Source organism: Tenebrio molitor, chromosome 5 (genome assembly GCF_963966145.1).
Source record: "Tenebrio molitor chromosome 5, icTenMoli1.1, whole genome shotgun sequence".
NCBI lineage: Eukaryota > Metazoa > Arthropoda > Insecta > Coleoptera > Tenebrionidae > Tenebrio > Tenebrio molitor.
In genome coordinates, this window is record NC_091050.1 from 13,109,055 (window position 1) to 13,129,113 (window position 20,059).

The 20,059-nt window shown below is 42.3% G+C and overlaps 7 protein-coding genes across 7 annotated transcripts; 2 read left to right on the forward strand and 5 right to left on the reverse strand.

Annotated features, from left to right (window-relative positions):
• The first annotated feature begins 97 nt into the window (after nt 1-97).
• LOC138130469 (transmembrane protein 242) lies at nt 98-912 on the forward strand. The gene is made up of 3 exons (XM_069046966.1): nt 98-357; nt 405-643; nt 701-912. The coding sequence occupies exons 1-3, from the start codon at nt 297-299 to the stop codon at nt 839-841; spliced, it is 441 nt and encodes a 146-aa protein (XP_068903067.1). The 5' UTR covers nt 98-296; the 3' UTR covers nt 842-912.
• Nucleotides 852-2,578, reverse strand: Spindly (spindle apparatus coiled-coil protein 1 spindly). The gene is made up of 4 exons (XM_069046952.1): nt 1,802-2,578; nt 1,565-1,750; nt 1,385-1,510; nt 852-1,336 (listed from the first exon to the last, which is right to left on the reverse strand). Exons 1-4 carry the CDS (start codon nt 2,485-2,487, stop codon nt 904-906), a joined length of 1,431 nt encoding a protein of 476 aa, XP_068903053.1. The 5' UTR covers nt 2,488-2,578; the 3' UTR covers nt 852-903.
• Nucleotides 2,579-2,645: 67 nt separating this feature from the next.
• Dus3 (Dihydrouridine synthase 3) lies at nt 2,646-4,759 on the reverse strand. Its single transcript, XM_069046970.1, has 5 exons — nt 4,578-4,759; nt 4,206-4,516; nt 3,918-4,156; nt 3,346-3,867; nt 2,646-3,295 (listed from the first exon to the last, which is right to left on the reverse strand). The coding sequence occupies exons 1-5, from the start codon at nt 4,610-4,612 to the stop codon at nt 2,687-2,689; spliced, it is 1,716 nt and encodes a 571-aa protein (XP_068903071.1). The 5' UTR covers nt 4,613-4,759; the 3' UTR covers nt 2,646-2,686.
• A 50-nt stretch (nt 4,760-4,809) lies between these two features.
• Nucleotides 4,810-5,951, forward strand: Ykt6 (YKT6 v-SNARE). The gene is made up of 3 exons (XM_069046972.1): nt 4,810-5,283; nt 5,335-5,606; nt 5,656-5,951. Exons 1-3 carry the CDS (start codon nt 5,094-5,096, stop codon nt 5,791-5,793), a joined length of 600 nt encoding a protein of 199 aa, XP_068903073.1. The 5' UTR covers nt 4,810-5,093; the 3' UTR covers nt 5,794-5,951.
• Nucleotides 5,952-14,991, reverse strand: stc (nuclear transcription factor, X-box binding stc). Its single transcript, XM_069046968.1, has 5 exons — nt 14,824-14,991; nt 14,051-14,772; nt 13,189-14,000; nt 6,648-7,600; nt 5,952-6,572 (listed from the first exon to the last, which is right to left on the reverse strand). Exons 2-5 carry the CDS (start codon nt 14,769-14,771, stop codon nt 6,023-6,025), a joined length of 3,036 nt encoding a protein of 1,011 aa, XP_068903069.1. The 5' UTR covers nt 14,772; nt 14,824-14,991; the 3' UTR covers nt 5,952-6,022.
• A 258-nt stretch (nt 14,992-15,249) lies between these two features.
• Nucleotides 15,250-16,720, reverse strand: Hao (Hydroxyacid oxidase). The gene is made up of 5 exons (XM_069046971.1): nt 16,522-16,720; nt 16,283-16,434; nt 16,116-16,236; nt 15,670-16,066; nt 15,250-15,622 (listed from the first exon to the last, which is right to left on the reverse strand). The coding sequence occupies exons 1-5, from the start codon at nt 16,656-16,658 to the stop codon at nt 15,326-15,328; spliced, it is 1,104 nt and encodes a 367-aa protein (XP_068903072.1). The 5' UTR covers nt 16,659-16,720; the 3' UTR covers nt 15,250-15,325.
• Nucleotides 16,721-17,151: 431 nt separating this feature from the next.
• Nucleotides 17,152-19,915, reverse strand: LOC138131447 (isocitrate dehydrogenase [NADP], mitochondrial-like). Its single transcript, XM_069048460.1, has 3 exons — nt 19,734-19,915; nt 17,574-18,522; nt 17,152-17,525 (listed from the first exon to the last, which is right to left on the reverse strand). Exons 1-3 carry the CDS (start codon nt 19,834-19,836, stop codon nt 17,243-17,245), a joined length of 1,335 nt encoding a protein of 444 aa, XP_068904561.1. The 5' UTR covers nt 19,837-19,915; the 3' UTR covers nt 17,152-17,242.
• Between the last annotated feature and the right edge of the window lie 144 nt (nt 19,916-20,059).

The following is a 20,059-nucleotide window of genomic DNA, read 5'->3' on the forward strand; positions in this document are numbered from 1 at the left end:
ATTTTTTATCATTTGCGTAAGGTAAAGGTCCTAGAGGGAAAAAATCGTGTGAAAATAAACGCATAACATTCAATTTTTACGAGTGGTTTTTGTTGGTGCGGTTGACATACCGGTCAAGATCCATACGTTACGTCATTTGAAATTGTGTCATGGGAAAATTGTCGAGCTAAATAGGTAATAATAATAATTGCCACAACCGAGTCGGCAATCACGTCTTTTTTTATCAATGTAAATGCGTTACCGTTGACCTTAGTCGCAAAAAAAGCAGAAACCCATTATGGAATTCTAACCTCAAAATGGAACAAAACGTAAACATCGACAGCAAACCGCGCTACTCTCCCGAATTTAAATTGAAAGGTATTTATCAAAAAACGTCGCTGTCGTCGTCTCATTCTTTTTTCAAGCGGGAATTTTTCTCGGCGCCGTTGCCGGCATATCCGCGGTTGCGGGTTTTGGGGCCACCGTGGCTGCCGCCAAAAGACAAGATCCCAAGTACTTTGATAAGGGGATGGTAGGATCGAGACGAATCGGCGAGACTGGGGCGAGTTTGGCGCTGCGGGCTCTCGGTTGGGGCACTCTGTATGCAGTGACAGGTTGTGGTGTTTTGGTCTACAGCATCTGGAAGCTGTCAGGGGCTGAAAATGTGCGTTGATGATTATTAATTGTGCAATAATTACATTACAATGAGTGAATGTTTTAGTTTGAAGAATTTAGGTATAAGGTTGGCAGCATTTTGCCAAAAATCCCCAGAAATAACCCACCTCAGGGAAGGACAGAGTTCAGTGGTTTAAATGATTTGTTGGACTATTTGCAACACCAGAGAAGTGCCAAAGATAAGTAAAATTTGTGTCTGCTTTTAATCATATTTATTGTAGATAAAAATTATGTTTAATAATGTATTATCTAAAAATATTGGACAGGTTTTATTACAAGCACTTTACCCCCTTTCCTCAACTTTCTCCTATCAGTAACATGAGACTCCACTGTACTTTGACAAAACTGCACTTTTTTCTCCAAGATACTATCATTTTCTTTATCTGTTTCTTCCAAATCCACAACATTTGTGTCTTCTGTTTTTGAACTCTTCACTATTGATTTTAACACTTTCACTTCTTCAACTGGTGCCTTCACTTCTTCAGTTAGTGATTTTTCTCTTGTATTGGCAATTTCCATTTCCTGCATTTTCCCATTTAACTCGCTAATTTCGTTTTTCAGTCTCATAATCTCCAAATTGTACTTTCTGACCTCTCTGTTGGCTTCAGCCAAATCATATGAGAGGGAAGTACAGTTCACAGTTTTGGTCGCTAATTTTTGCCTGAAACCTTCAATTTCCGCGCTGAAATTCAATTTTTAAAACTGCGCAAAATCAGTCACCCAAACTTACTTTTTTATGGCCAGCATGTTATCAAAAAATTTCATGGCTGGAATGGATGCACTCTCAGCACTTGATTTTTCATTTAGTTGTTTCTTGTAGCTCTCAATCAGTTCATTTAAAGTTTGGAATTGGCTTCTGAAAATGAAAAAATTATAAGTACATAATTAAAAAAAAATTTTACGATTTTACTTGTAAGTGTCAATGATCATATCTTCATCTCTTTTTTTCCCGTCGATTTCAGCCTCGCAACGTGCGATCAAAGAAATATTTTCATTGCGCAAAGTAGTTACCTGCTGCAAAAGAGCAACACGCTCGTGTTTCATTTCTAGATACTTTGTTTTCATTATGTTCATGTTTTGTTGAAGTTGTAAGCGCCTTAGGTAAGAAGAAATTAATATGTATTTTTAATCAAAAGATGCACAATACCTGTCATTTACTTCTGCAAATAGGGAATTACCTTGACTTTGATCATCAAGTGGTTTACTCTTGATTGTATCTAATTCAGATTGTACACAAAAATAATCATCTCTGAGGCTTTGAATCAAATCATTGGCCTCTTCAAGCTCCTTCCTTTTGCACTCAAGAGTTTCTTTATAACTTTCCAGTTCTTCTTCCAGTCTTTTGCTTGTCTCTTGCAATACCAAATTTTGTTTTTCACATGATTCCAGAGAATTTTCTAGCTGATCCACATGTTCAGACAAATTCAAAACTTCTTGTCTCAACTCAGAATTCTCACACATCAATTTTTCTTCTCCTGCTGAATCTCGTGCTCCCGCTATTTTTATAATATCTTCCATATCTCTCTTCAAGTTCTTTATTTCTTCATCTTTAGTTATCAACTCTTTTTCCAAATTACCAACACGTTCATCATGTATGGTTTTCAAATTTGAAATGGTCTCTTCCAACGTGTGAATCTTGGTCTCCAGTATCCGTTTTTCCGTATCGGCTTGGCACTGCAACAATTTTATTTCCTCTTGATACTCTACCTCAATCGATTGGATCGATTTCATATTTCGCTTGCAGTCGTACAAAGCCTGATTTGCCAAATCTAGTTCGGCTTGTAGCAGCATATATTTATGTTTAAGCCCGTCGTAATCTTCCATTTCGTTCATTTTTCCGCTTTTTTAAAAACCTTTAAAACCCAGTCGTTATTTTTTGAAAGTGACAAGCACCCGAGCGCCATCTGGATCTTGTTTACTCCTGGTTTACACAGAACACAAACCTTGGTTTACTCGAATCAGCCAACCTGCCAAAATAAAAATCCCCAACATTTAACGTTTAAAAATACTTTATTTCTAATTACACGTTTGCTTATTTATACGAGTTCGCTTTGTGTTTTGGTAGGAACTGGAAGTTTTCAGGTACCGGCCCTAAAAGCATTTCGCTGATTTTGACCCAATCCGATGCCGAAGTGGACGCCATGAGCGTCTCAAGGTCATCTCTTCCTTTGTAAAACGGAGGTCTCTCGTTGATTTTTTGAGGCGGCTGTTCCAACAAACCCACGGGAACGTATCTGTGTAAAAAGGACAACCACTCCAACATGAAACGCCTCGTGTTTTCCACCCCTTTGTTGTCAGAGCCCCAATGTTCCAACCCGTAATTCGCGTATTTCTTCAGAACATCAAATCGTTCAGAACTGCTGATGTCCCACAGTTTCTGTTCTTTGATTTCGGTGAATATCCACGGTTTGATCAACGCGCCTCGTCCTATCATTATTCCGGCCAGTTCTGGACAAGTCTCTCTCGCGATTTTGTAATCTTCGTAACTCAAGACGTCGCCGTTTCCCAAAACCGGAAGAGGCGAAGCAGCTTGGCCAACTTGTCTGATGTAATCCCAATCGGCCGACCTTGTGTAGCGCTGCTCCCGAGACCTGCCGTGAATCGTGACCAGACTTGCGCCCCACTCTTTGAATTTCGGCGCCTGCAATTCAAACTTGACAAGAGATTCCAATTCAGTTTTAGATCTAATACCAAAACGTGTGCCAGTTTCTCGTTGTTGTACACACCAGTTCTGGTTTTCACCGTCATCGGTATGGTGAGAATCTGGCTGAGATTTTTGATGCAAGACTCTAAAACTCTTTGGCGCCGCAACAATCCACATCCTCCGCCCTCTTTGTAGACCAGCTCAATGGGACATCCCAGATTCAAGTCGATAAAATCGATGTCGGCCTCTTGTTGCAAAACTTGGCCACATCTGGTCAATAAATGAGGATTGTTGGCGCACAACTGCACCCCAAAGATGTTTTCAGTGGAGTGACGCTTTACCAGAGCCCACTCCTGGGGTGCTCCTTGCAGGAGAGACGAACACATCGCCATTTCGCCGCAAGTTACGTCGGCCCCGAACTCCTTGCATATCCTCCTGAAGGGCAAGTTCCCAACTGTTGTCAAAGGACTCAAAACCAACTTGTCCCTCCAGTCAATTTTCTTTTTCTCTCTCTGGATCAGCTTTATCAAGTCCTCGTCTGTAATAGCCCCGCTTGTTTTTGCATCTGTCTGAAACGTATTTTTACAAAAATTTGAAAATTTCCGCACACAAATAGTACTTTTTTATTTTGTTTGTCATTATATTTTATGAGGGACTCTGCGAAGTCAAAATTATAGGTGCGCTTGCGCAGCGAAATTTGCAAGTCGTGGGTCAACTGGTTCTTGGTCTGTGAGCGCTCAACACTTTTCTCAAGGTTAACTTTATTACGCCCTTCTGGGGTTATGTGACTGGAGCCAAATCGACAAGCTAGACCTCTACTACACTTTCCAAAAGTTTCATAGTTGTAACATGTTTCGCCTAAAACTCAAATTGTACAAATTTGTACAGAGATTTAGCACAAACTGACCTATATCTTGGGGTTTAATTTTCAAATATTCCTCAATGTCATGCAAAAACTGACAATTTTTTCTTTCACATTTCGGTATTTCGTCGTCGATACCTAGATCGACTAACGTGTTGCAGAGCTCCGTTTCACGTGAACACCTGAATGTGGGGCCCCGCGATTTGTTTTGACCGCGTAACTTTTTTTTCTGGCTTTTGGACAGTTTCTGTTTTTTCTCTGGCGGCGCTCCGTTTTCATCTTCCGTCAATTTAAGTTTGTCTTTTTCGGAAACACACTCCAAAGCGAGCTGCCGGGACTGTTCCGGCAACACAAATCTGGGAAAATCAATTGAGGTTATGTCACGTGGGGACAACAAATACGCAGTAATTCACTCACTCAGACTTTATTTTACAAATTCCGGCCTCACCCATGTCTGATACAATTAGGATAAACAAAATTTCCGTGTTTGCCTTTAAGTATGATTAGTTTAAAAAAAATAGCCTATTTAAATTCGTGACAAGTAACAGATTGAACACTGTTGGCAACCCTGAATGGAAATCATAATTTAAAGAGTAATGACTCATTACATCAATTTTATTAGTTAACAGCGATTAAAGTACAAATGAGGTCGATTACGCGTCATTAAAACGTTTTCTAAATGAATCTTTATTGCTGGTTTTTGCGGAACTTTCACAAGTTTGCTTCTATTGGCTGAAGTGATTGTCAACGTCGTCGTCAAAAAAAATCCCAATTGTCAGATTTGATCGTTACGTGCCAGTGTTTATTAACAGATTATGTTTATTTAATTTGTTTTATGTGGCGAAGCTGCGTTAAAGTTGAACGATTCATATTTACGCCAACGTAACATGATCGTAGCAGCTTACGTTTAGGTCGTCACAAATAATTTAAAATATGGTCAAGTTATACTGTATTAGTGTGCTGTACAAAGGCCCCACAAGTGCAACATGGTTGAAGTCAGCCTTTGACCTACAAAGTTTCAGTTTTTTCCAAAGGGGGTCAGTGGAAGAATTTATGACGTTCTTCTGCAAGACCATAGTTGAGAGAACAATACCAGCCTCGAGACAGTCAGTCAAGGAAGGAGGTTTGAGATGTTTTGTTTGTTTATAATTTTTTGTTAAACTATGATTTGTAGAATATATGTGTCATGTTTATGTCAGAGCAGATAACCTCGCAGGAGTGGTCATATCTGACCATGAGTACCCCACCAGGGTCTCACATACACTAATCACCAAAATCTTAGATGAATTTAGTCAGAAAGTTCCAGCCGCAAACTGGCCCAGTCTCACAGAGAGAGATGTGGCCTTTCCACAATTAAATAGTTACTTAGCAAAATACCAAAATCCTAGGGAAGCTGATGCAATGACCAAAATCCAGGAGGATCTAGATGAGACTAAAATCATCCTAGTAATAACGCGACTAGTGTGTTGGATGATTAGTAAAACTCGTTTTTCAGCACCACGCCATCGAAAGTGTGCTTCAGAGAGGGGAAAAATTGGACGATTTGGTGTCAAAATCAGAGGGACTCAGTATACAGTCGAAAGCATTCTATAAAACTGCCCGCAAAACTAACAGTTGTTGCACTTTCAGTTAAATCAACATTCCTTATTTAACCCGGTGATGATTTTACAAAATGCTTAAACGCAAATTTGGATGTTCATATATAAATATAATCAGTATATGTTGTTGAGTGTATATTTATGACAATAAATGTAAAATATGTTATATGGAAAAATAAATGTATTGAGGCAATTTTATATGAAACCAATTTTATTAACCTTCAAAAATACTAGATAAACCATAATACAATTATAAAACGCACATTACATTGGGGGGTTATCAAAGTAATCCACTAGTTCGCCTGGAGGCGTGCTGGGCCGTTGCGCCCGCCCCGGCAACTTCAAGGCCACGGAAGTCTCCGACTTCCCCACCGATCCCTTGCTCAAGACCGGCCCCGGCACCTTGCGCTGGCCGTTCTCCCTCTGGAGAAACTCCAGGAGGCTCATGCTGGGCAACCAGGATTTGTCCTTGAACGCGGTGGCAACGATGTTTCTGTTGGGTTCCATGTCGTAGGCGGCGCTGTCGCAGCCGAAGTGTTCGCAGTATTCGTGCACGAAGTGTCTCTTGTCCCTGTTCATCGACTCGAACGAGTACGCCCTGCTCTTCTGCTTGCTCTGCTTGGCCAGTTGGACCAGCTCTGCGAGCTTGTCGTGAATCTTCTGGCAGAACTGGGGGTCCTTCTTCGCCCAACCCCGCATGAAATCCGAGTAGCGAGGGGTGAGTTTCTGGCTCAAGTCGGGGTTGCGGATCTGGAGGCCGATCGCGAGTCGGCGGTTGCGCTCGAGGACGCGGCATTCTTCGTTGCAGTCCAAGCTGAAAAGTGACAATTTAAATTTGCTGCCAACCTGACCAGTCAAAACCACTAGACTGGAGGAGTGTTTTGCTTACATCTTCAAGACTGACGGTCTCTTGGGCTTGTGCACGATGTCGCTGATGTCCACAGCTTGATCCTTCAACATGTCCGCCATTTTGTCTTTCAGATGCGCCATTTCGATTTCCCTGTATTCTTCGGCTAGGTCGATGCAAGGTCTGGCGCTCTTCTGGAGACCACAAAGACAAGTCACCGCGACGCTCTGCTTGCAGGGCGTCTCCGGACAGGGGGGCTTGTGACAAGGGACTCCGCACGGATGTCCACATTGGGCCCTCTTGATGTTGCACTTCTGTTTGCAAGGCAGGGGACAGGCCCCCAGATGACAAGGTCTCTCGCAGCGGTGCGTCCCACAAGGCATCGGCTTCCCGCAAGGCAATCCACAACTGAAGTCGTCTTGGTAGCACGGAATGGCGGAGCGCTGCTCGTGCTTGCCGTAACACCACCTCTTGCACAAGACAGTGCAAGGGGGGCACGCCCCCGTGTGGCACGAATGGTTTACTTCGTGGCCGCAAGGGCGCTGCCTCGAGCAGGGGTTGTTGCACGGGGGCGGCTTGGTGCCGCACGGAATGGGGGGATACAGCACGTTGGCGCCGCACTCGCAGTACAGCTCCTCGAAGCTGGTCTCCATGCACGGGGGACAACGGCCGCTGTGGCAAGTGCGGTCGCACCTGTGGTGGCCGCAGGCCAGAAGGTGGTTGCACGGGAGGGGACACACGTGTTCGATTTCGATGCAACAGCGCTGGTTGCAACGGTGCTTGCCGCAGAGGCGCTTCTTGGTGCACTTCTTCTCGCAACGGGCGTCGTCCGCTTTCGTGGTGATTTGTTCGCAGGGCAGTTCGCGGTCCATGTGGCCGCATCGGCACCGGATCAGGGTGGTTTGGGGGCACGGGGGGCAGGGGCCCTCGTGGCAAGGGTGCTTGCAGGAATGGGGCGCGGCAGGCTGGCCGCACTGCAGCAGCTTTGCGCACATCTGCAAAAATCGAATCAAATCCGTCAACTTCTAAAATGCTCTGATGTTTCAAAAACCTCAAGTTGAATAAGCAGAAATAGAAATGTCTCAGTTTAAGTTGAAAATAATATGGCCATCACCAAATATGTCTCGGGTTGCTTCAGCAGATAATAGAAAAAAAATATATTTTTTCCAACGTCGCTTATGAAAATGATACTTTCATCACCCAAATTAGTGACGAAAATAGGCGTTTGCATCACTAGTGAGGAAAATGGAGAGAAGGTATTGAGATAAAAAATGTACTGGATAAGAGTGCACGCTGATTATTCAGACTGATTAACGTAATTTTCCGACCCTAACGAATTTTAAATGCACCCAGTAGTACGTTATTCAGTTACAACTTGATATACACCGTTTCAGGTGGATTGAGCATTGTTAAATTCGCATTATGTTGGTTCCCTGCATGTCACTATTTATAAGACATAATCACATAGCTAAAAAAATATATACAACGTGTCTCAGAAATAAGTACATTAATTTTAACCAGTGACAGACCTCGTCAAGAACAACAAAATTGTTATTTTCCATTTTTTCGAAATCAAATTTTCTTTTCAGTATTTACCCGCCCCTAAATTAAGGAGCTGTCTATGACAGTGACCGTGAAATAATAGTTTTTGTAAAATCAGACATAACAATGCAGTGTTTTTGGAATAAAGTTTTTTCGCTCTGCGGCCGAGGTAGATTACATTTTTAGTTAGTTTTATGCGACTGCAAAAGGCAGGTGTTTGTGTGTTGATTCTCTGTGATTTAAGCTAACACTTTGTGAAAATGGCGCGTTTATTTTCGAATAGTGACTACAAGATATTGTGTAGTGTATGGTGAAGCGTGCGAGAGTGGTCCTCGAGCCCAGAGAATTTCCGTGCGACTTCTTCTTGAAGTTTTAAGAGAACGGGTGGAAAATGCTGCCACAACAATTCGCCATAACAGAGGTATGTTGGAAAGAATGAAAGAATAATTTCGTCGGCGCCTTCATTATTGTATTGACAATAACAGCGGTCAATTTGAACACTTCTTGTAATGATTAGTGATTACTCGGATTACTTCATGAGAATTTTTACGGATTAATACACTAATTTTAGGAGACAATTCGTTATTGTCTTAGGTACCGGGTGAGTCAAGTTTTATCGCCCGAGTGAAAACGCCCACTTCTATTCAATTTAAAATTCTCAATAAATTCAGGAATGATTGTGTATCACTGCAGAACAATCTGTAAAAATTTCAAAACTTTTAATGAAACAGATAAAGATTTCGTTTTAATTCAATAACCCCTACATTAATATACATAATTTTTCACTGAGAGTCCTTTCAAACATTTATGAAAAATTTGCTGTCATTAAAATCATGAAAACATCACAGGTTTTTGAAATAAATGGAATTTGATATTAAAGTGCAAAATGTGGCTATGATTTATTATTAAATTGGGCGGTCAGTTCCACAAAATAAGTTGACGTAGGTTGTTTATGGGCCCCTTTAGGGGCTTAAGAATTACTAGAAAAGTTGTCAACAGATGTTTCCCAACAATGAGAAATTTATTTATGACACTGTAGTTGTAAATCTTGGGTCATTTTTCGCTCTTCATGTTAAAATTGGAATAATTCAAAAACGAATAATTTTCTTTTGATGCGAATTTCATATGTGTTCTTTGAATTAATTATGAATTATGAGCGTGTACGAAAAGGAATTTTTTTTTGCTCAAAATCGATTTTTTAAATTTTATGGCTCTGAATGAAGTGATAACGGAAAATTGATTTCACACATTTGAAGTATTATATCAAGGGAATGATGTAACCCGAAAATTTCGTAGTTTTTATTAATTTTTTAAGGCCCGGTTGCATAAAGCGATGTCAAGTCGTTGTTAAAGTTAACATAATGTCACGCGATCTGATTGAGGGATATTTAACATTTTATTTGAATCAGCCAATCAAATGGGCGGATTTCCGACTTGACGCGTTGTTAGCTGACACCATGTTAACTAAGCCTTATACAACCGGGCGTAATAGGGTTAATCGTGCGGGCGGTAAAACTTGACTCACCCGGTACAGTTGGTTGCGAAAAAAACCCGAAAATAAAATTTTCCTAATGTAAATTTGGTTTTGTCCATTTGTCAATTAATTTGTCTACTTGACAATACCTATCAAATAATTATGTCATTGAATTTTGATAGTTATTCTAACCTATCTCTCGTAAGAAGGTTTCACACTACGAGAAAATTGTAAAAATGTGTCAATTTTATTCTGACAGTTCCCGTTTTTTTTTTTTTGGAACCAACTGTATGGGTGGTTCATTAGGGTCAGCTTAAAATATTTATTATTATAGTAGTTTATTTAACGAGTTCGTGTGTAAATTGGGCTCTTCATGGCATGAGCCCCTTAAAGGCTCAAAATCGCTTAAAATCTTTAAAATTGGCTTGACATTTCGTTCTGACAAGTTGTGAAGTTTATCAAAATCGGTCCACACAAGAGAAAATTCTCAAATTCTGACAGTGTTGAACAAAAAAAAAAAAATGTTTTCATTTAATATCTACCAAATGATTCCCTCTTTTCTCCTCCACCCTTATCATTATAAGTCACAGTAACGGGCGCAATAATTAGCCGCTGTGCTTAAGTTGGCAAAAAACAAGTAAAAGTTTTCTTGCATTTGTTTTTGTTCTTCGCTATGCTAGAAGAAGAGTTAGCTTTGAAAACATGATGGCTGCCGGATTTGCTAAGTAATAAAATAATACATCAAAAACGCATTTAAGCCTTGATTTAAGTTAATTACTCAAGGCTATTTGGAACGCTTTAAAGAAGCATACAACACATTTCTTGTAACCATTGATGAAACTTGACTTTTTTTTTAATTGTTTGACTTTTAATTCTTTCCGGAAACTACGCTGTATTTGTCACAAAAAAAGAATGTCATAAAGGCCCATACACAATGGCGTTAACGTTACGTCGATGTTAAAACGTTAATGTTAACGTTAGATCTAGAAATTCAAAATTACATGTATTTCATTGTGGACCGTCCACAATGACGTTATGATGAAAATTAATGTTGCATGATATTGTTAGCGTTAACGTTAGTTCTAGAAATGTTCTGGATTCTTAACGTTACATTCTAACATTAGCCAACGGAAATAATTTATAAAAAATACTGAAATACATGTAATTAGATCTAATGTTAACATTAACGTTTTAACATCGACGTAACGTTAACGCCATTGTGAAAGGGCTGTAATACTATTGGGGACAAATTACTTTGGTCGTCAAAGTCAGTTGACTGACATAAAGTTGTAAAGCAAGCATTAGGACGGTTAACCTTATTTTTTGCTACTGTCAACCACTGTCACTGTCAAACTCATCATTACAAAATGTTAAATACCGAAAAATGGACAACTGAAGGAGATATTCCTAGGAGGAAAAATTGAAAAGGTTTCCACAAGGAAATTTGGCCCATGGACAATCCCCCAGAAACAAGGGAGATGATTCTAAATTTTTGAATGGTGGAAGGTGCCATATTTTTGACAAGAGAAAAGTCAATAATTTGAAATTGTAATCACTATTGACTTGACGTTAATGCTTGGTTTACATTAATTTGTTTTGAAGTGACAGAAGAATGACGACCAAAGTATTTTGTCCCCAATAGTACTCGATCCTGTTCAGCGAGATTTTAGTATTTTGTTAAGCTAGTTCTGCGATTGCCGTTTTTTTTATTATCGTTTTTGCTTGACTACGCCTTGCCAACATACTAAATACCGTTAAAATAATAAGAACTGTTTCTTACTGTTATCACTTTTTTTCACAAAAAAAAATCTGATATAACGGAGCGCTTGAGTAAAATGGACAAAATCTGAAGAAAACAATTTGTATCTGAATCTAACAAGGAGAGGTCGCCAGATGTGCAACGGCTTTTTGAACAAACAAAAAAATCATGGTGGTTGCACTGACTGCTCACTTCACCACCCCGAAAGGAAACGCGCGAACGTTCGTAAATTTACAAGAAAAAAAAATGTCAAATTTTACCGCGCCGGTGGCCCAGGCCGAACACTCGACGCTCCGGGTTCGAATCTTTTTACCGGAGGTTTTTTTTTTATTACTGAGAGAAAGAAAACGCATTACGGTAATCTTCTTTATCATTTCTTTCTTTTAAACGCTTTTAGCCGACTGGCCCACCGCCCACCAATTTTTTTGATATGGGCAGTCGCAGCAACCACCCTGATTTTGTTCGTTCAAAAAGCCGTCTGACCACCTCTCCTTGTAAGACGTGCCTGCACAAGTGTCGTTTGACAAAATTCACTAAACTGAAGTCGATTTGGTTCCACGTCCGTCATTTAGCTCCATCCAATTTCGGGGAATGAGGCTTCCAAGATAAAAACCCTGGAGCAGCACGCTTAAAAAATAAAAGTAACTTCAAAAAAAATACAACTTTTCGTTATCAGGTTGCCAACGTATCAAAAATAACAGTAAGAAGAACGGATGTCTCGTAATGATAACACATAATTTCTTTCAACTATGTATTTATTTATCAAGCGGCTGGTGTTTTCCAAAGACTTTAATACGTGATAATTGCAGATTTCTTTAAAGCTAATTGAATATTTGACGTACTTGCATGCTAATTATTACTTTCATTAGAGCTTTACTTGAATATTTAATTACGAAGTACACATTAATCGATTTTAGAAGGCCCAAAACGTTTTGTCAATTGTACTGGCTTCAAGATAAGTTTGATAAATAAAAACTTACCTCCCTCTAATGTTACATTTACTCGTATTTATTCCATGGTTGATATCATTATTGCAACCATCGATTGTTGTTCCTTTGTTTTTATACATTTATATCTAATGCCTTTAGGAGTTTTATTTCAAATCTTGTTTCAACGATATTGTTGTTGCCCTATTGGTACTGGTAAAAAGGGGGTAAAGGTCGGCTATGAAAAACAAAATATCTGAAAATGTGCGGCGTAGCTTCAAGCATCAAGACTACGATGAAGAAAGATTCTGCCGAAACTCCAACAAACAAGGTTGTATATGGTAAACCCAGTCAACATTTTCTTCGTTCCCAATTCAACAATAGATTTCTTTCATAAATATTTTCCATTCTCGAAGGAAAATGATGCTTTAAATAAAATTCACGTAAATGTCAAAATTGACAACTGACAGTTTATTAAGTTAAGTTACGCAGCACGTTTTCAGCAATTTTTTTCCACAGCCGCCCCTTATCTCTTTTTGATGATCATATTAAAATTAATTTTCAATGTCATTGTACGCAACGTACTTTTATTTATTTAGTTATTATTCTTGTACCAATATTTGCACTTTTTGTTAAAAAAAACTACGGACAATGTATCGGGTGTTTTTTTTATTTCACCTCGTAGTAGGCGTGGAAGAGTCGATGTGAACGCACCACTCGTGTAAAACGTAAGATTTAAACAGCTGATCCGTCTTTCGTAACCTGTATAGTGCGTTCACAATCGACTAAAACAACATTTCGTCGCAACTTTGCAACGCTCTGCACGCGTTTAGCGTTGCAACAAATTTCTTTTTACAAATAAAATACGATTCTCATTTTTACCTTATCACAGCTTGGTATAGGATCCAAACACGACTTCCTCACATCCTTTAACTGCGTCCTACCGCAAGGACACGTCCGGATCAAATCCACATCCCTCGGACACGCCTCGCACGCCCCTTCGTGACAAATCTTCTCGCATTTGTGATTCCCGCAAGCGAGACTCTTCCCGCAGACCTCTTCGCACGAGTAACTCTTCGCCCCCATGAACTGCCCTGTACAATTCACCTTCCTGCCGACCTTGCCGCAGAAACACTCCTGCCGCAACGTCTCGCCGCACGGCATGCACAAACCGGTGTGACATTGAGAATGACACTTGTGCAAGCCGCACTCCAGTTTCTTGTCGCAGACGGAGTTGCAGACGATCTCAGTGTCTGAACTGCATTTGACAGTCTGACTGGTGGCGCCGCAGCCGCACGGCTTGGCCACCATGACGTTACAGTCGGGACAAGGGCCGGGATGGCAGAGGATGGTGCATTTGTGGTCGCAGGAGCGGCGGTTTTTCATGCAGAGCTCGCCGCAAGCGTGCGGGACGACGCCGGGGACGGGGCGGGGTTCTTGCGTTTTGCCACAGTAGCAAGTGTAGTGCTTGGGGATGTCGCTGCAGACGTTCTGGCAAGCGGGGCAGCGCCAGCCGTTCTCCAGTTTGGAGGAGTTGGCCCAGGCGATGATGCAGTTCAGGTGGAGGATGTGGTAGCATTGTTCACAAGTCCAGATCTTGTCCGTATGTTTGATTTTCTCGCAGCAGACGAGGCACTCGAGCATGCGCCGTGAAAGCATCTGCTCCAAACGCTCTCGCTGAGAGGCGGCGTCCACTGAAAACAATCTTTCGTATTTTCATAAAAATTAAAAAAAAAACACTTACATTTTTTTCGCACGTTGCTGCTATTACATTTCCTGTTGCAATTACTTGAGCGCCAGTTATTCTTGTCCCTTGCAGATTCGTCCCTACCGTTAGCCCCGTAGTCGCCCCCATCATAATTCTTACTGCTCTGCTTCCCATATTTACCGTAACCCCTATTATCATACCCCTCAAAGCGATTATCTCTACCTCTATAATTACTCCTCCTATCATCATAACTGTTCCTATATCTATTATACTGATAGTAATTCTTGCCATCTTGTTTCTGGCCCTGCTTGTTCTTAGACTTTGCTTCTCTTACGTCATCGCCGTTCCCCTCGTCCACTTCCGCCTTCCTGGGCTCAGGTTTGCTCCTGTTGAAAGTGCGGCCGCTGCCATACCTCTCGTTTTTTCGGCCGTTGTTCCAGTACCTGTTCCTCTCGTTGGACTTCTTCTTGACGGTTCCGCTGTTTTTGTTCACATCGTTTTGGCTTGTCCCGGCGTCATCACCGGCGACGTTGGGGGCGAAGTTGTTGGTCACCTGACTGGTTCCAGGCTGCTCCAAGTAATTATTTTGATAAGACGGTTGCGCATCGTAAAAATTGTAGCCCGAATTCACGACACCGTAGTTGGGACGAGTCGGATCGCTGAAGTAGGGCATGTTGTTGTAATACGGCACATATTCGGGATTACATATTGGAAATCCTCCATTCAACTGATCGTCGTAGCCGCTCCAATAAGACATGCTGCACACAAATCAAGTTAAATTAAAACTAACTGCACCCGATTGTATTTACCGTTGGATCAGATGGTTACGTTTTGTTGTGCAATTCGTGACCAATTACGTGTTTAGAGATATTAGAAATAAATGCTTAAATTTGGCAATGAATGACAGGAACTAAAATGCAGTATGACAGTTGACAGACGATAACGGAAAAGTTGTGGCATTTGTGGCTGAGGTGACGCTGACGCCCGTCTTATCAGTTGACTGAACAAAATCCATTGTGACTGTGAGTGATAACAATCACGACACTATTGCCTGCCGATGAATTCATGGAATAACACTCTCTTATCACATTTTTTTTAAACTACTACGTAAATTTCAATTTTCAACCAACATCATTTCTGAGAGCGCCATCTACACTCTCAAGTCAAGTCAAAGTGAATTGTGGGTACTTGACAAGTCAAGTCTAAATTAAAAAAAAAAACTTGTTGCTGCAGTATTATCAAAATATTTAGGTAAGCGAGCCGTTTTAAAACTGTTACGATTTTATTGTTTACAATTTTCTAAGATTCACATTACAGCCGACTGTAGTACCCCTCGGGTACGACCATTCGTGGCTCGATATCTTTGATTGTAGCACACCCTGTTATGGCCAGAGCATAATCCAATTCAGTTTTGAGTATGTTGAGAATTTTCTTGACTCCTTCCTCGCCGCTATGAGCCAACCCCCACAGTGCAGGTCTCCCCAGAAACACCATCTTAGCCCCCAGAGCCAGCGCTTTGAACACATCAGTACCGTCGGTCACGCCCCCATCTAAATAAATCTCCACCCTGTCTCCAACAGCTTGGACAATTTCCGGTAGCGCCTCGATCTGAAATTTACTTCTCAATTTAAGAGTGTCAGAGAGGTGGTACTTACAGACGCTGGGGTGCCATCGATTTGTCTAGCGCCGTGGTTCGAGACCAGAATAGCGGCGACCCCGAGGTCGGCAGCTATGATCGCGTCTTCAGCCGTGAGGATCCCTTTTACCACGATTGGCAGTTTGGTGAAGCTCTGCAGCCACTTGATGTCCTTCCACTCCAAGCTTTGGTCGAAGAGTCTGTTGACGTAATTGTTGAGACCCGAGCCCGATTCGGTGGTGTTGATTCCTGTGGCTTTGTCGCCTGCAAAGTTGGCGAATTTCAAGTGGGGCGGTAGAACGAATTTGTTCCTGATGTCGGCCAAGCGCAGCCCAAACATGGGAGTGTCAACTGTCAGGACGAGAGCCTTGAAGCCAGCCCTTTCGGCCCTCTCCACCAATTTCCTAGTCACTTCCCTGAAAACTTGTAATTTTATTTTGTCATCTAAAGTCTCGTACTATCCACCTGTCGTTGTAGATGTAGAGCTGGAACCACTTGGTGCCATATGGCGCCGCCTCCGCCACCTCCTCGATGCTGCTAGTTGCTATAGTACTGAGTATAAAAATAGTTCCCATTGCCTGAGCAGCTGCAACTTCCCTTTGAGTGGCGCACTTTCCACACGAACCACTTACCTCGAGCATTGGCACATTCTCCCTCCGGATGGGCCATTCTTTGCATCGCTGTCGGTGAAATCCCGATCGGAATTTCGACTTTTTCGCCTAAAACTGTCGTCGATGGGTCTCTTATGGCTACGTTTCTTAAACATCGCGGCCTTATTTTGAACCTGCACCGGCGAGAAACTCGTTTTTATAAGTGCGCGATAAGATTATAGTAATGAATGGAATCTTTCGACCTGCGTTTGTCTACTTACTTGGAAAACGCTTGTCGGTTGTGGGCCAGAGTCTGCTCTGCCCCGGCGCCGCTTCGGTAGTAGTCGAGGGCATTTCTGGGAAGCACCGAAAAGGCGTGACGTTCGAAATCTTTTACGCAGACGAGGGATTCACCCATTTTTCTTCAGGTAGAAATCAACCGAGGTGCGGATTGCGAATGGACGGATTCGAAGAAATAATGTATCATTTACCATACTGATGACCAATAATTGACCCTAATACGATTAGGATATCTTTGTTTACTAATGCTATGCTATAAAGAGCACACGCGAAGGCCAGATGGAATGTCGAAGACGTAATTTGATATTTTATTGTTATTCTGCACGGGGTTAGAGCGAAGCTCAAAGTATTTTTTTAAATTTTGTTACTTTATCAAACAAAGTACATATTACCGTAATAAATTAAATATAAATAAATACAAAAGTACTGGAGGATGTCCGATATAGGCAACCAGTTATACCCGTGTATACATGGTTGCCTAGGATGATCGCCGATTTGCATCAATCTGATTATATCAGAGCAATAAAAACTTGTTGCTCAGTACTTGCGTCATAATGTAATAAAAATTATACGACTTCGATTATGTGCAACGTGCAGAAAAACACCTGTACTCAATTTTTTAAAAAATTTATTTCAAAAAATTATTTACACTTCCATAAAATCAACAAATAGCATTGATTAATTAAGTATGAAACGTTGAAATTATTTTATATTCTTTTCTAGTTGCTCCGCGATGGCCTCTAAGAAGTCCTGAGTATTCAAGAACATGCCCGGTTTGACGTTGGGCAAGCCGTGAATCGACGCCGCCAAGTCTTTGGTCATCTTCCCCGACTCCACGCAGTCGATACAAGCCTTCTCTAAAGTTTGTGCGAATTTGGCCAGGTCCGGAGTGTTGTCCAACTTGGCCCTGTGCTCCAATCCCCTAGTCCAGGCGAATATGGACGCGATGGGGTTGGTGGAAGTCTGGTTGCCTTTTTGGTGTTCCCTGCAATGGCGATGTACCAACTTCGCAAAAAAACAAACGCGATTTTACCTGTAGTGTCTGGTGACCGTGCCGTGCGCCGCCTCCGCTTCGATGGTTTTGCCGTCGGGGCACATGAGGACCGACGTCATCATCCCCAACGAGCCGTACCCTTGAGCGATGATGTCCGACTGGACGTCACCGTCGTAGTTCTTGCACGCCCACACGAAACCTCCCGCGGACTTGAGAGCTTGGGCCACCATGTCGTCGATGAGTCGATGCTCGTACCAGATCTTCTTCGCCTCGTATTTGGCTTTGTACTCTTTCTCGTAGATCTCCTGGAATATGTCCTTGAACCGGCCGTCGTATTTCTTCAAAATGGTGTTTTTGGTGGAGAGGTACAGCGGCCAGCCTTTGGTTAGCGCCACTTGGAATGAGGAATGCGCGAAAGCTCGGATGCTCTCGTCGGTGTTGTACATGCCCATGGCCACGCCGGCCCCTTTGTACTTGAAAAGCTCGTATCTCTCGACTGTGCCGTCGTCGGCGGTGTAGACCAACTCGACGAGTCCCGGTTTAGTCACTACGAAATCCTTCGCTTTGTACTGATCTCCGTGGGCGTGACGCCCTATGATGATGGCGTTGGTCCATCCGGGTACCAGTTTGGGAATATTTTTGCACAAGATGGGTTCCCGAAAAACGGTACCGCCCAGAATGTTTCTGATGGTACCGTTCGGCGACAACCACATCTTCTTCAACTTGAACTCCTCGACTCGTTGCTCGTCTGGCGTTATCGTCGCACACTTGATTCCAACATTGTGCTTGAGAATGGCTTGGGCGGCGTCGATCGTCACTTGATCGTTGGTTTGGTCCCTGTAGGGGAGTCCCAGGTCGAAGTAGAGCGCTTCGATTTTCACATAAGGGAAGATCAGGCGCTCTTTGATTTTTTCCCAGATTATCCTGGTCATTTCGTCGCCGTCCATCTCGACGACGGGGTTCTTGGCCACGACTCTTTGAGCGCCATCTGCGAAACAACAGAATTAAGACTTCCGGACGTTAATTGACACCAATTCGGTGTAATTTACGCCGAGTTTTAACATAAAACGCAACGAATAATTTGAGATGGCAAAATTGGCCAAGTCTTGATCCTCCCCCGGACATCTCGCGAGAAGTTCTACCACGCAAGTAATTGATTCGGATTTGCGTCATCAATACCTCAACGCGATAATTCATCAGGTTTGGAAAAACATCTTCGCTCGTCTATTTTCACGTTGGTTAAAAATAACGAAATTAATTGGACAAATATTTGGTCGATCTAATAACGAACATTTTTTATAGACGCTCGACCTATCTGTACGTTTTCAGTTTACCGACAGCAATAAAAAACGAAAGGGACTGTCTTGTTTCATTCTGTGTACATTATCAATTTCCTTCAATTATCTACACGTGATAACGCAGTACTCGTTATGTAATCTCCATAAAAAAAACACGTTTGCGGTTCCGGTCTTACCGTAACTGACATTTCGACCAATTGAAAACAGTTTTCTTTCGAAATACTTTCTATACGAATCTCGCTGTTGACGTCAATCGGACCTACTCTGCTCGGTAAACAAGATAAAACCGAAACACGTGTCACGTCTAATTCGAATTTGGCGCGTCGCGATTACGTTGGTAACGCGAATGTCACCAGATTTGGCGGTGGTGATAAAAATTGAAATCTAGTGGGTGTAATGCAAAAGTAGAATCGTTTGACATTATATTGACATAACTCCAGTTGCGCTTTTATTTCTCAGCAAAAGGGGTTGGAAATGGATAAGTTGCGTTTAAATAGGGGTGAGTTTCGGGATAGTGTGCGAGGGGTCAGCAACCCGGGACCCGGGTGTAATAATTCACGAGTTCTTATGTCAGCGATCTGATAAGTTAAACCGTTATCTTAATGATAATTTATTGTAGATTTATTCCATTGTGACGAGGGGGCAACACGTAGCTACTTGTCTGAATAAACATGGGAAGCGCGAGAAAAATGCGAGGGTCACAGATAACCTCTGAACATATTGAAACTACGAGCGGAGTCGAGAGTTCGAAAGCTGTGAAAAATTGAGCTTCCGGTGATCCTGCGCGTCCTTGGCGGAACCCAAACGAGCCGTTTTTACCCCTCACCCTTTGCGCTATGCGTCCGAATCACCCCCGCAATGCTGAAAGAAAAGCGCGGAAAAATCGAAAAAAGATACTCACAGTTCCTGCGCTGGTGGAGGGCGGACGTGGTCGCCGAAACCGGCCGGTTTTTGGCGGCGACAGTACCGAAGCTTTTGCAGAATTTCGTCAAGGTACCGGCCATCGTGAACTCAACTGCTTCCACCAAGAGAGGAACTGAAAATCGAAAAACAACTTGTTGAGGTGGTTTACGTTTGCCGGTCGTGGGAGACGGAGGCGGCCGAACGCGGCTCGACGACACCGCCCACAACGTTTACACGGTACTCTCGCAACGGCGGCTTTGACTGCGTCAGCAGCGTCTTGCCGGTATCGATCTTCGCCTGTTCGACGGTTACGCGGCGATAACC

Coding starts and splice junctions, on each gene's coding strand:
- LOC138130469 (XM_069046966.1), top strand. CDS start 297: ATGGAACAAAACGTAAACATCGACAGCAAACCGCGCTACTCTCCCGAA. Junction 358..404: donor TCCCGAATTTAAATTGAAAG/GTATTTATCAAA, acceptor TCTTTTTTCAAG/CGGGAATTTTTCTCGGCGCC. Junction 644..700: donor AGCTGTCAGGGGCTGAAAAT/GTGCGTTGATGA, acceptor TGAATGTTTTAG/TTTGAAGAATTTAGGTATAA.
- Spindly (XM_069046952.1), bottom strand. CDS start 2,487: ATGAACGAAATGGAAGATTACGACGGGCTTAAACATAAATATATGCTG. Junction 1,751..1,801: donor TTTGCAGAAGTAAATGACAG/GTATTGTGCATC, acceptor TTCTTACCTAAG/GCGCTTACAACTTCAACAAA. Junction 1,337..1,384: donor AACATGCTGGCCATAAAAAA/GTAAGTTTGGGT, acceptor ATTGAATTTCAG/CGCGGAAATTGAAGGTTTCA.
- Dus3 (XM_069046970.1), bottom strand. CDS start 4,612: ATGGGTGAGGCCGGAATTTGTAAAATAAAGTCTGA. Junction 4,517..4,577: donor ATTTGTAAAATAAAGTCTGA/GTGAGTGAATTA, acceptor TGATTTTCCCAG/ATTTGTGTTGCCGGAACAGT. Junction 3,868..3,917: donor ATGACAAACAAAATAAAAAA/GTACTATTTGTG, acceptor AATACGTTTCAG/ACAGATGCAAAAACAAGCGG.
- Ykt6 (XM_069046972.1), top strand. CDS start 5,094: ATGGTCAAGTTATACTGTATTAGTGTGCTGTACAAAGGCCCCACAAGT. Junction 5,284..5,334: donor ACAGTCAGTCAAGGAAGGAG/GTTTGAGATGTT, acceptor TATGATTTGTAG/AATATATGTGTCATGTTTAT. Junction 5,607..5,655: donor ATGAGACTAAAATCATCCTA/GTAATAACGCGA, acceptor CTCGTTTTTCAG/CACCACGCCATCGAAAGTGT.
- stc (XM_069046968.1), bottom strand. CDS start 14,771: ATGTCTTATTGGAGCGGCTACGACGATCAGTTGAATGGAGGATTTCCA. Junction 14,001..14,050: donor CAGCAACGTGCGAAAAAAAT/GTAAGTGTTTTT, acceptor GATTGTTTTCAG/TGGACGCCGCCTCTCAGCGA. Junction 6,573..6,647: donor AGACCGTCAGTCTTGAAGAT/GTAAGCAAAACA, acceptor GTCACTTTTCAG/CTTGGACTGCAACGAAGAAT.
- Hao (XM_069046971.1), bottom strand. CDS start 16,658: ATGGGTGAATCCCTCGTCTGCGTAAAAGATTTCGAACGTCACGCCTTT. Junction 16,435..16,521: donor AACCGACAAGCGTTTTCCAA/GTAAGTAGACAA, acceptor TCGCCGGTGCAG/GTTCAAAATAAGGCCGCGAT. Junction 15,623..15,669: donor TCGATGGCACCCCAGCGTCT/GTAAGTACCACC, acceptor AGTAAATTTCAG/ATCGAGGCGCTACCGGAAAT.
- LOC138131447 (XM_069048460.1), bottom strand. CDS start 19,836: ATGGCCGGTACCTTGACGAAATTCTGCAAAAGCTTCGGTACTGTCGCC. Junction 18,523..19,733: donor CCTCCACCAGCGCAGGAACT/GTGAGTATCTTT, acceptor GTTGTTTCGCAG/ATGGCGCTCAAAGAGTCGTG. Junction 17,526..17,573: donor ACGGTCACCAGACACTACAG/GTAAAATCGCGT, acceptor TCGCCATTGCAG/GGAACACCAAAAAGGCAACC.